This window comes from Loxodonta africana, chromosome 14 (genome assembly GCF_030014295.1).
Source record: "Loxodonta africana isolate mLoxAfr1 chromosome 14, mLoxAfr1.hap2, whole genome shotgun sequence".
NCBI lineage: Eukaryota > Metazoa > Chordata > Mammalia > Proboscidea > Elephantidae > Loxodonta > Loxodonta africana.
This window is the reverse complement of record NC_087355.1, coordinates 20141805-20155587: the sequence shown is the minus strand read 5'-3', so window position 1 is coordinate 20155587 and position 13783 is coordinate 20141805. Positions and strand designations below refer to the sequence as shown.

The window sequence follows — 13783 nt, the reverse complement described above, 5'->3', positions numbered from 1 at the left end:
CATCCTTAAACATGGTTTGATGTTTAACCCTGAGGTTTGTAATTTGAAAAATGTACAGAAGCCAAATCATGTAAGTAGATGAACAAGTGTTCAAACACGTCCTTCGGTGTGGGCTGAAAAGGTAAAGAAGGTTTAAAAGCTGCGTGGTATACACTGGGCTCATGTACAGATGAGGGGACAGCCTGAGGGTGGCACTGGGGTCTCAGTCCTTCTGGCCGCACCCTCTGGGATCAGGAGAGCCAGGGGGAAATGCCTGTGAGCCACGCTGTGATTTTCACCAGGGCTTAGAGAGTTTCTGGAAATAGGCTCTCAATTTCCGGCAAACTAATAATTCTAGTCTGATGTTACTGGTAACTGTGTTTTTATTCATATTCTGCAGCTGGTCACAAAAGGGTTGGAAGGATATATGGTCAGAGAGATAATTTTGGGATGAGAACATAGATTCTGGAGCTAAACCAGTTTACACTCAACAAGCTAATTCCCTTTATAATAACATCAGCTTGCTTGATGGCTGGGGTCCTTGCAAAATTTTAAATAAACTTTTGATTTTATACTGATACAACAGCAGAAGGGTGACTAAATGGTAAAGATTCTGGAATTCCGCCACTCCCCAAAAGGACATGACGTTTGCTCTATAAAAACAAACAAGCTGCTTTTTCCCTCCTAAATGCCAGAGGATATGTGAAATGTACTTCCACGGAATTTCTCTTTTATGTAACTCTTATTATTAAAGGCATCAATATCTATAACTAGAAGAAAAGAAACATAACGCTCACTCTACGTGAGTGGTTTTCAATCCTGGCTGCGCACTGGAAGCATCCAGGAGCTTGAAAAAATACCCATGCCTGGGTTCCACGCTCAGAGATTCCAGTTTATCTGGCGTGGGTCCTGGGTGGCAGTATCTCTGTAGCTGCCACGTGATTGCAATGTGCAGGGAGTGCAGGATTACGTTGTAATCCCATGGCTTCAGCCAGGCAAATGTCATTTATAATTTTAAAAGGAAAAATCTGCTGTCTTATGTTTCTGCAGCAGTGGCAGCGTTGTGTGGGGAAGGATTCAACGTGAAGCAAAGAGATCTGGGTTCTGGCTCTGAGTTTGTAGCTTAAGTTTTCTGGGCCTGGTGAATAAAATATCATTGTAGTAGAAGATTTCTAAGTCTTCTTCCAACTTTGACATTCTAGGATTCTAGGCCTGTGGTCTTTAATATTGTCAAAAAATACAGATGTCTTGACCTTACCCCCAGCTATTTTACTTTAATTGGTCTGGGGCGAGGCTGTGGATCAGTGTTTTTCAAAGGCTGTCTGGCTGGTTCTAGTGGGCAGAACTGAGCATCACTAATCTATGCTCTCTGTTGAAAAAAAGTCTTTTAAAATAGAATTTGGAACTTATGTGTATGCACGTGTGTGTCTGTACATAAATGTTCCTGGGGTGGAATGCCCGGCTGAGACAGAGTGATGGGAATTCACACTCAGCCTCATATTGATTCAGGACAGTGGAAGTAATGCAAACACATATGTCTGTGTTGTCTTAATTAGTCCCTGCTGGTTGCTCTGTTCACATAGTTGAGAAGGGATGCCAAGTGTCTGGGATTCTAGCCCATTTTAATTCCTTGTTGGCATTATAGGAATAAAAACAATAAGAGGGCACAGAACAATAATACCTAATATTCATACCTTGCTTTACAATTTACCTAGTACTTCACCTCTATAACATCATTTAATCCTCACATTAATTCTCTCCATTTTAGAGAGAGGAAACTTGAAATCAGGAGAAACTAAGTGGCTTGTCCAAGAACACAGAGCTATTAAGTGGTGGATGCTCATCGTGATGGTTCAAGTTATGTGTCAACTTGGCCAGGCCATGATTCTCAGTATTATGCAATTATCCTCCATTTGGTGATCTGATATAATTATCCTCCATTTTGTGATCTCCCATAAGTAGTATAATGTAATCACTTCCATGATGTGATACGATGTGATCAGCGAATCAGTTGTAAGGGGAGTTTCCTCAGAGATGTGGCCTGTACCCAATATATATGGGCATTCTAGCAAAGCTCGCTTGCTTGCTCTGGATCCTGCATCTAGCTCATCATCATCTGACCTGTGGTTCTTGGGACTTGAGCCAGTGGCCTGCTGTATTGTCTGCTAATCTTGGAATTTGCTGGCCTCTGCAGCCTGTGAGCCAGCAGCCTGCAGTCTTACCTGACAATCTTGGATTTGTCAGCCTCCACAGTCCGTGAGCCAGTGGCCTGCCATGTGACCTGCTGATCTTGGATTTGTCAGCCCCTGCAGTTTTGTGAGTCAGGAGAAGCCTCCAGACTGACACCTGACCCATGGACTTGGGACTTGCCAGCTTCTACAACTGCATGAACCATTTCCTTGAGATAAATCTGTCTCTCTATATACATATATATGTGTCACTGGTTTTGCTTCTCTAGAGAACCAGCCTAAGACACTCATATTCTAACCCAAACCTTCTCACCCCAAATTTCTTTTTTCTTTATCTACTTCATGCATCCACATTGATTGTACCAAACAACCCTTAGATGACCAGGCATGAGAAGGAAGTGGGGGATTCACTATATGTTTGAGGATTAGGAGCGAAGAGAATGGGGCTAATGGAGCAGATGTTTTCCTCTATGTCACATGAAGAGTCAAACCAAAGAGAGGAGTGTGTTGTCTTTCGAAGGCAGTTAACCTGATAAGAAGAGGAAGAGAAGCAGGATACAGGCCAAGTGTAAAACCAACGCCAAGAGAACAGGTTCCAAGCAAGTCAGTTCTAGCCTTAACTGTCACCTTGATGCTGGGTAATACAATCTCATTATTTTGCACTTTTTTTTTTTTTTTAAAGTCGGTGATACTATAACCAAGAAGGTAATCTTCAAAGTAGCCAGATAGAGTAAAGGGCCAAAATATAAACAGTGTGCAAGACAGAACAGAGCTATCAGGTTTGACCCAGAGATTTGATAATGGCCTTGGAGAGGCTCAAACTGTTCTTGAATTTCTTAGCTTCTTAAGCTATGGTTTGAGCTCCAGTAAGTACAGCTGTAGGAGTCCCTGTGTGGTGCAAATGGTTAAGCACTAGGCTACTAACCAAAAGGCTGGTGGCTCAAACCCACACAGGGCACCTTAGAAGAAAGGCCTGGCGATGTGCTGTCCGAAGCATGAAAACCCTGTGGAGCTCAGTTCTACTCTGCAATACATGAGGCTGCCATGAGTTGGAATCAACTCCATGGCAACTGATTTTTTTTTTTTTTTTTTTAAGCACAGCCATAGGTTAGAATTGTTGTTCCTCATACTTGTGCAAATATCAGGATCACCTGGAGGACTTGTTGGAACACAGAGTGCCGGGCTCTAAACCCGGAGGTTCTGATTCAGTAGGTCTGGGGAGGTCACAGAATCTGGCAAGCTCCCAATGATGCTGATATTGCTGGCCTGGGTACCACAATCTGAGAATAACATGTCACTCATGTCATGTGTTCGCCTAAGCTTCAGGCAAGGTCCCTAGGTGGCACAAACAATTTGCACTTGACTGCTAACCTAAAGGTTGGTGGGTTGAACCCACCAAGTGGTACTATGGAAGAAAAGGCCTGGTGATCTGCCTCCATAAAGATTACAGCCAAGGAAACCTTGTGGAGCATTTCTACGCTATGTAATACAGGGGGTCGCCATGAGTCAAAATCAACTCAGCTGCAACTAAAAACAAGTTTGAGGCAATCTGAAACTCTCTAGATCCTTATCTCCTCAGGACACCCTTGTTATATTAGTGCTCACTTCTCCCTAATTTAAAGAAACCCTACAGCAAGAAATCACCACGAGGCCCATGATCTCATTCTCTGCTCCACTAATTTAGGCACTTCAAAAAGAGATTGTTGCCAGTGTTCTCATATATCCTTATGATGGAATCTAAATTCAGATTGATTCACATAGAAATAAGGCAGCAGAGGAAAATTCCAGGGAGCAAGATATTAAAGCATTTCATGGGGGCAAAACAAGTTTAAAAAAATATGAAAAAGCAAAATGAAGTTTTCAACATAGTTAGCATTCAGCACATAAGCAAAAAGCTTGCACCAAAGTGCCGTAATCTGGTTTACGCTACATTTGCCCTTTAGGACATACATTAAAATTTCAGCCCAAGCCATATGGAGAAGTTTGCAAAATTGTATGCTGAAAGGTAGGTAGTGTACCTTATTTCCAAATGGTTATAATGCTCACCAGTTACAGGGCTAAAATAGTAATAAGGTCACCAGTTTGCATGAGATATATTTACCATCGAACATTTTCAACTCCTGAATAAAAAGTAAATTAGCCTGTTGAGGCTGGCTTATAAAAATCATTTCAGAGCTACAAAACAATTCTGAGGTTTTATTCATAATAATACTTAGAGCTTCCATAAGCAGGATGTGAAGGCTTCAAATTAAAATATAATGAATAGGTCTAAGCTCCTCCACTAAACACTTGAAAATTAAGACTTACTAGAATGGCATGAAGGCCTGGTTTTAGCCCTTCCTTCAACAGCCTTCTCTCCCCACCCTCTTCTATTTCAAAAACATCCCTGTGTACAAAAGGCATGAGGAAATACAGAGAGTACAAAAAAAAAAAAAAAAAAAGATCACGTTTATTATTAATGCCTAGTCAATAAGCTAGATACCACATAACAGGTACATAATGCATGAGACTGAGTTAACCAGGCTACCCAGTTCATGTGTCTGATAATGTGAACTGTTAGCTAATCGTATGGATATCTAGAGGCCAGATAAGTTTAAAAAGACTCACAAAAGATCTGAACTTCTCTTGATCTAGCTAATGTCGCCTATCTTGGAAGGCAGGGGGGCAGTGGTAGTTCAGTCGTAGAATTCTCGCTTTCCGTGAGGGAGGCCTGGGTTCGATCTCAGGCCAATGTACCTCAGGCACAACGACCACCTGCCTGCCGGGGAAGGCATGCATGTTGTTATGACGCTGACCAGGTTTCAGCAGAGTGCCCAGGCTAGCATGGACTAGGAAGAAAGGCCTGGAAATCTACTTCCAAAAATCAGCCATTGAAAACCCTGTGGATCACAATGGTCCAATCTGCAACTGATCATGGGGATTGAACAGGCCTGGGCAGCATTCTGTTCCATTGTGCATGGGGTTGCCATAAGTCAGGGCCAACATGATGGCAGCAAACAACGGCAACCACAGTCTTGGAAGGTAGCAGGTTTCCTGAGTTTTTGAATCTAATTCTTGTTTGATCCCAATCTGCCACTTACCAGCTTCCCTTTTGCAAAATGGGGACGATAACGCCTATCTCTCTTGACAACTGGAAAGGTTGAATTGAGATAATACATATAAAATCCCATGTACAGTGCCTTATATAAAACAAATGCTCAATAAATGTTAGTTCTTGTCACTTTCCTCCAATTTTCTTCTAATTTGCAATGATTTAGACAGAAATTCAGTTCCTCTTTCATCATGACACAGCCTTTCCTTTTAGCTGATATAAATTTCAACCAAGAATGACGTTTGTGTTCCTATATACTTACTTTTCTCAGAAACGGGTCTGTGTTAGTTCACCATATGACATGTCTTTAGTTCTTACTGATAAAATCTGGTGTTCTGAGTAGCCCTGGACTCTACAGTAATACCCTATTAATGAAGAGGATTTATTCTAATGAACTATTTGATGTCAAGAAACTCTATGACCAGAGGTAGAAACAATGAACAAGCAGAATACAGTTTCCCTTTTCATTCTCCAACCTTGGTCATAGGTTCTGTCCACCGTGCTGGGTCCGATGACATCTGACTTTAGCTTAGGGTAGGATGACCCCATCATCTCTTGAGGTGGTTCACTGTCCAAAGACTCAGCATCTACCCATGGTTTTGACTATGTAGTTTCTCAATTACTCTTTAATGATCAGGTAACAGGGCCCCCGGGGATGATATAGCTTTTTCAGATGAAAACAGTCTCTGACTGACATAGAACTTTCTCTGAGAGCACCATCTCTTAACCAGAAGGAGTCCAGGCAGTGATGAGGAGGCTCACCTTGGACCAGTTAGACAACCCTGGCAAAACAGTCAACAGTGAGTTTGCCCTCATGACCACTGGGAAAAGCTTGCTTATGCACAAACGTACATTGATTTATATGTTGAAAACATTTTTCATTAGAAATGGAGAAGCATGTACAAGGCGGTGAAGAAGAGCTGCGTAACTCACCTGTCCAGGTTGCTCACAGGCAGTCTGATACCTTGCCTGCTGGCAGAGTTCTTTGACTCGCTCGTATTTGGGCAAGTGGTTTGACTGTTGGATATTCTTGTTGGATTCTTCCTTCTTACGTAGAAATTTGCTTTGACAGAAAGGGAAAAGCTTCTTACTTGAGAAGTGATCTAAGTTACCTTTCCTGCCTGTTCTCTTTTTCTTCCCTGCCACATGACTCCACAGGCTTCAAGAGGCAAGAAATAAATGTTAAAAAACTCTGTCCAAAGGAGTTCAATATTTGACGAGTCCTTTGTGAAAATTATGAGCTAAGTCCTATCGAGGTCAGGATAGGAAGAATCATTTCCCCCACAAAGTGCTCATTTCAAAACTGGGGTCATAAATGTTTAATTTTATAGGCTCAAAGTCCTTTTTTGTTTTAAAATAAAAACAATTATATAAATGCTTTTCTCTCAGTTTATGTACAAAAAGAACAAGTCAATGTGCATTATGAATCAAAAGGAGGAACCCAGAAGTGGCTATGGAAATAATTACAATCGCATATAATTTAAAATCATGAAAGTGAAATAAGGAAAAGAAGTAGAAACCGGGGTGCCAGGCAAGCCTTGGAGGCTTCTAAGAGAGAGACTTGAGCAGGATGCTTGAGAAAGCCAGTCCACTGGTCCGATTAGAAACCAAGGCTGGGAAATGCAACAGCACATCCGTATCCACGTAAAGGCTTTTGCCTCATATTCTAAAGACTTATTCTTTACAATTCTGATGCAACAATAATTACTCTGCTGTCCAACAGAGAATGAGTAGCAAAGCATTCGGTCTTGTGACTAGGCTTACGAAATCTGCATGCTTAGTAAACCAAAATAAGGGGGGAAAAGAACACTCAGCAGGGAGAGCTGCCCACTAGGACTGGTTCCCAGAAGCACCCCAGGAACCAATAATTACCCTCTTTCCACTAGGAAGGTATCACGCCAAATTTTGGCCTTCTTGTTTGTTCGAAACCTGAAAGCAAAATAACAATATTTACTGTTGGCATCGGGATGGTTTTCCAAATGGATCTGTGCTAACAGTTTATTTAAGGAAAAACCTCTCACTTCCCGTGGACCAGTACTGCGTCTCCATCAATGTGCTATTCACACACACACACAAAAAAAAACAGCCTAGAAATTTCCAGCTGGGGTGATCCTTACGGGCAAAGCGGATTTTGCCTTCACTTTTCTCAGCTGCTGGCTGGCTCTAGGCACCTGTGAAGGAAGAATATTGACGCACCTGTTACCTGGCTTTTCCAGGTCCAGGAGTTTGAGGACAGACTTGCCATCCACGTCAGGAGGTGTATCAAGCCCAGCGATATCCAGGATAGTAGGAGCCAGGTCGATGTTCAGAACAATCTGTGGGACTCTGCAAAGGAACAGATGGTTACACCCCACACCCGACAGCAGCAGAGGGTGGCATTTAGGGTTACTTTCTCTACAGCAATGACTCATTCGCTTTCAACTCTTCTCCCTCTCTCACCTGGTCTCTCCAGGGATGGGTGGATGCATTTGGCCAGGATTGGTGTGTGGGCAGCAGCAATGAATACAATAGGATTAATGGACTCTACGGGGGTCAGACTGGAGAGCGTGGCCCATCGTCTCCGCACTGGCCACACTGCCAGGCTAGACATGGTCTAATATATGGTTTTTGTGGAATGTACATGATCTTCTAAAACCCTGCAGTCCATAACCCGTCTTTTGAACTAAGGCTTGAAAAAAATCAATATTCTAAAAAAAGGACACAAGGCTTTTATAGCTGAATCCAACTCATACCATTGAGTCCCTCCAACATAAAGCCTCCTAACTATAGACCTGACAATCTCCAGGGTGTTTCTAATGCTCTCATGAGCCATGATAACATTCTTAAAAGCAGCCCTCCTCACTTCCATCACCCTTTCCCTGGGATGCAGTGTAAGTGGGCAGCAGAAGAGGCCTATGGATGCAATTCAGAATATCTGAGCTCTGGGCCCCAAACCTGCCACTTCTGAGATTGGAGATCAGACTCTGAGTGAGACACTTAAACCCTCTAGCAACTTTCTTCATTGTTCAATCAGGGGTCCAGGTTAGATGCTCTTTATGGGTCATTTCAGGTTTTATAGTCTACTTCCACTCTTCTACTCTTTTCATAATTCTTTCATGTACATGATCTCATTTTATCCAACAGGTTCTGATGTGATTGGCAGAGCATATAAAACTCAAAATGGGAAAATAGAGATGCAAAGAGATTCAGTGACTTGCCTAACGTCAAAAGCTGGGTGACAGAAATACCACTTCAGTCCTTTAGGCCTCTTTTCTTTGAAAAGAAAGCCATGCTCACTGAAGTGTACATGTGAAAATTGTCGAACTGGAAAATGTTCTGTTATAGTTTTACCACAATTAAAAAAAAAAAAAAAGAAGAAGAAAATCATGGTGTCTTTTAATTTTCTTAGTGATAATGAAAAAAATAAGAGACTAAGATGATGGCATTGGTTGTTTAAAAAATAACAGGGTAGCTCTGATTCAAAAAAGTTAAGGGTTGTGTTTCTGAAGATCATATTCTGCATCTTTGTACACAGGCCAAAAGGACATGGATTCTGGTCAACTTGAAAGACTTCATCATTGAAAAGTTAGTTTTCCTTTCTCTTTAAATAGTATATTTTAGTTAATTTAACATGTGGCACGGGGGGCAGGAGGGAGGTTTTCATCTTCTAAATTACTAATCTACACATACCCTTTCTTGTTTTGGATGAAAGGAAACCAGACACTGGGATTGGTAATCAAATTATTTCAGTCATACACCAACTCTGACAGCTGAATGTTGCAAATGGAGAAATACGTACATTGATCCTGGTTCCACACTTGGACCACGAATAAAGAAAGGCACACGGATATCAAAGTCATATGGCATGGATTTCCCCTTGACCAGTCCAAACTGTCCAATATGGTAACCGTGGTCAGCGGTGTAGATAATGTAAGTATTCTCCAGCTCCCCTGTTTCCACAAGCATATTATAAAGCTGAAATACAGCACAGGGGCAAGTCAGAATCAATTACGATGACGTAAGATGACATTCAATAGTGCTGCCATGATTTCCCTCAAGTCTTTTTCCCATTATTTTTAAAAAGGCAACAGTTGCTTTAATAAGTCTGACAAACACAAAGATTATCCACATTTTCTAGCTGCTTATGATCCGGGAGAGAAAAAGTCCAATAATACAATGGAAACATAACTTTTTTGAGTCTGGAACATTCTACTTACAGGCTTTGTGCATCTGTTTGGAAAAAACAAAACTAAACAACTACACTAGACTAAAACACCACAAAAGAACCTTCACCAGCAAGCTTTATAGTTTCAGTCTGAAGCTCAAGGTTAAAGCAAATTTTAATATCACCACTCTTACATTTAGTTATCCAGGGTTGAAAACGGCTGCCTCTACGTCTGATCCAGCTGGATCCAGCTTTCAGGCATGTTTTGTTTGGTTTATGCTATGTCTTAAAATTCAGGAAATTTCACATAAAAATTTTGTATTTCTGGCTTTTCTTAAAAAGCAGGAAAACCTGGCAATACTGCATCCACATTTCTACGTGGGCAAAAATTAGCATGAACTGAGTAGCTGCTGCCCATCTATTTGATTTCAAATTAAAAAAACCCCACCAGCTGTCATCGAGTCAATTCAGACTCATGGTGACCCTATGTATGTCAGAGTAGAACTGTAGTAGATTTCCAGGCCTTTCTTTCAAAGTATCTCTGGGTGGACTTGAACTACCAGCCTTTCAGTTAGCATCTGAGCATGTTAACTATTTGCACCACCCTGGAAAAGGCAGTTCATTTCAAGTTCATCACAATCACCACTACTCCTTATTGCCTTATACTGGACCTGCTTTACTCATTTACATGCTTTCTTAATTCTAGAAGGTATTTGAGGGTGTGGCCCCCGACTTCCAATGTTTTGACTTTTCTCTTCCCTTTGCCATTGGCTCCATAAGAACCAAGCTTGGGGAAGTAGACAGAAAAAACGGAAAAAGGGAGGGAAGGGATGATTAGTTACTGAACCACACACACAGACATACAGACACACACACACACACACTCTCTCTCTCTCTTAAGATGATGCTGTAAAAATGAAAACGAAACAAACAGGATTGGCAAGAATAGGTCTACATCGAGAAAGCTGAACCGAGACCTGTCATGGAAGCGAGTGTATGTGCTTACCCTTTCCACAGAATCATCCACTGACATCAGAGTCTGGAGCCTTTTGCGCTGCAGAACGTTGGTAAATTCCATGTGGATGGGCAGCATGGGTCCCGTGTACTGCATAATCCAGTGTTTATCCATATTTGGTGCATAGTTATAACTAGGAGTTCTGAAAATATCCAGAAAGAAATCTTACTGTATATTTTTTTACTTAGTCATTTAGGGAAATATCTCAAGGTAAAAACTGTGAGATTATCACTTACAAAAGATAATTAAGACACCACTAAGTTTTTCTTGGGTATCTCCTCTTTGTGTTTATGAGAAGATCTGAAGTCTTTATCACCTTAAATAGCATATATATTCTGAAGGAAAATGAATTCAAACTTTTAAACCAAGACTGGATGCTAAAAAGTAACCCTTCTTAAAGATGTAATTAGTGCAGGTTCTTTTGGGTTCATTGAATAAAAGGTATAATAAAACATTACGATGATCATGGCTATGTTACAAATCTACAGATAAAGTTCAGTAATGTAGTCAGGAATGTTCTTATAGTGGTGTTAACCCATAAAATTTTGTTGCTAATTGGGCTATTAAACATAGTCACAAATATGTGGAATGATGATGAATCATAATTTCAAAATTTTTTCCTCTTGAATTTATTATTACAGTTTTTAAAAATTACCTATATATCTAGTCTCTGTGATTTTTTTCTCTATTTCTATCTAATCTTGTATACAGACATCATTGACCTAACTGGATTTGTTGGAATTACAATCAAGTCTACCTCTGTGATATACATGTTTACCAATAAATAATAAACAACATTTTATAAACAACTCAATATTGTTACAGGGCACAATTTCTGTTAATTATACAGACATGGGTCCAATTGTTTTAGGATAGGTCAGTTTGGGTATATGTTTAATCTATTCCAGAAATTAAGGTGTGGCATTCCATAGATTTCACTGGAGACCCACAAAATATGTCATCTCTCCTTTGAACTCTTACCCAACTCTTGACCTGAGATCACTAGACACTGCCACCACATGCTCCCAGAGTACATATCTGTGCTAGCACAATTCTCACACTGAGAATTATTTGTTCCCATTTGTCTGTCATGGATTGAATTGTGTCCCCCCAAAATATGTTTCAACTTGGTTAGGCCATGATTCCCAGTATCGTGTGGTTGTCCTCCATTTTGTGATTGATATAAATTTCCTATGTGTTGTAAATCCTAATCTCTGCCTGTGGTTAATAAGGCAAGATTAGATTATGTTAAAGAGGATTAGGGCGGGATGTAACACCCTTGCTCAGATCACATCCCTGATCCAAAGTAAAGGGAGTTTCCCTGGGGTGTGGCCTGCATCGCCTTTTATCTTACAAGCGATAAAAGGAAAAGGAAGTGAGCAGAGAGTGGGGACCTCATACCAACAAGAAAGAAGCACCAGGAGCAGAGCATGTCCTTTGGACCTGGGGTCCTTGCTCTGAGAAGCTCCTCGACCAGGGGAAGATCGATGACAAGGACCTTTACCCAGAGCCAAAAGAAAGAGAAAGCCTTCCCTTAGAGGTGATGCCCTAAGTTCAGACTTCTAACCTCTTAGACTGCAAGAGAATAAATTTTTCTTTGTTAAAGCCATCCACTTGTATTTCTGTTGTAGCAGCACTAGATAACTAACACATTGTCCTTCCCCAGACTATAATCTACTTAAATCTTTTCCTTAGATACTAAGATGTTTAATATTAAAAACTCATTTAATTATCTCAGCTGTTCTGAGAAGGTAGCCCCTACAGCACAGTGGCTAAGAGCTCAGCTGCTAAACAATGGGTCAACAGTTCGAATCCACCACCTGCTCCTTGGAAACCCTATGGGGCAGTTCTACTCTGTCCTATAGGGTCGCTGTGAATTGGAATTGACTTGACAGCAATGGATTTGTTTTTTGGTTCTGAGAAGTAGGTTTACTGTCCCCATTTTACAGGTGAGAAAACTGAGGCTTAGAAAAAAATTTAGTTGCCATCGAGTTGATTCCAACTTATGATGACCCCATGTGTTACAGAATAGAATTGCTCCACAGAGTTTTCTTGACTATAATCTTTACAGAAGCAGATCACCTGATCTTTCTTCCAAGGTACTGCTGGGTGAGTTGAACCACCAACCTTTAGGTAATTAGTCGAGCGTAAACCACTTGTGCCCCGCAGAGACCAAACTGAGGCTTAACAAAATTAATAACTTTCTCATGATCCAGGCCATAATTCCAAAGCCCATCCACTTTAACAAAATGAAAAAAGAAATTTAAAGTGAGGGGTGCACCCCATGTCTGAGCTTGCTTTTAAACAAACCACAAGTTTGCAGTAGACAGTCTCACAGAACCATGGACAGACTATGTTGAATGAGAAATGTGATTCCCACCCTCTGTTCTTATCAGGAGCCTATTGGTGACAGGCTGTGGATAATGGTCACTTAAGGAGACCCAGTGCCATCATTTAAATTATAACACTGGAGAAATAGTCATTCACCATTCGGGAGCCTTGATGGTGTATTCCACTGGTTCAGATGAGCTGTGATTTTCCCATGGGATAAACTTGGAATTTTTGAGATACACGGTTGTATGGTGGAACATTTTGATACACATGGGGCCACATAAATGCCACCAATTATTATACATTTTCTTCTGTCAGTGGATTTGCAGAAATTCTCTTTTGATAGAAAATGCTACTTGGATGTCATTGGTACCAAGAGAAATTACTGTTTGGGTACCATTGATCTTTTTGGCAGCACAGGGTTACTCTAGTCAGAATGGCAGCTGCCTAACTAGCGGAAGTGCACAGAACAGCACAAATATCAATATACCATTTATTACAGGAGACACAAAGTCTCTAAAAGTATACAAATTATGGCCAGAAGTGTAAGTCAACCCCCTTTGAAAGAGTCAGAAAGGTGTGGAGTTTGTTTCCGGTTCAATTTCCTCATCTTTAAATGGGAATAATAGCACCTCTCTTAAAGGGCTGTTGTTAGGAACATACAAAAAAAAAAAAAAAAAAATCTATCTATCTATATACCCAAAACCAAACCCAGTGCCGTCGAGTTGATTCTGACTCATAGCGACCCTATAGGACCAAGTAGAACTGCCCCATAGAGTTTCCAAGGAGCGCCTGGTGGATTCGAACTGCTGACCCTTTGGTTAGCAGCCACAGCACTTAACCACTATACCGCCAGGGTTTCCATACATACATGTAGATACATATGTTAATTATAAAGTGCCTGGAACATAAGCACACGAGTTTCTCATATGAGCCAATAAATGAATGCATTGTACCTAAGTAACTGGACTGAAAAAAAATTCTATAGTATTAAAAAACAACCTCTTTAGGCATTGGCAATGGGCTTAGGCATT

The 13783-nt window shown here is 40.9% G+C and overlaps 1 protein-coding gene across 8 annotated transcripts in view; it reads right to left on the bottom strand.

The window, feature by feature from the left end:
* Positions 1-13783, bottom strand: part of SULF1 (sulfatase 1) — a 224842-nt gene that overhangs the window by 42152 nt on the left and 168907 nt on the right. For all 8 annotated transcript variants that reach the window (XM_064267785.1, XM_064267786.1, XM_064267784.1 and 5 more), the window contains 5 exons: positions 10410-10560; positions 9038-9213; positions 7456-7584; positions 7132-7188; positions 6193-6322 (listed from right to left, as the gene is read on the bottom strand). In XM_064267785.1, coding sequence (XP_064123855.1) covers positions 6193-6322; positions 7132-7188; positions 7456-7584; positions 9038-9213; positions 10410-10560 — 643 coding nt within the window. The remainder of the gene's footprint in view (positions 1-6192; positions 6323-7131; positions 7189-7455; positions 7585-9037; positions 9214-10409; positions 10561-13783) is intronic.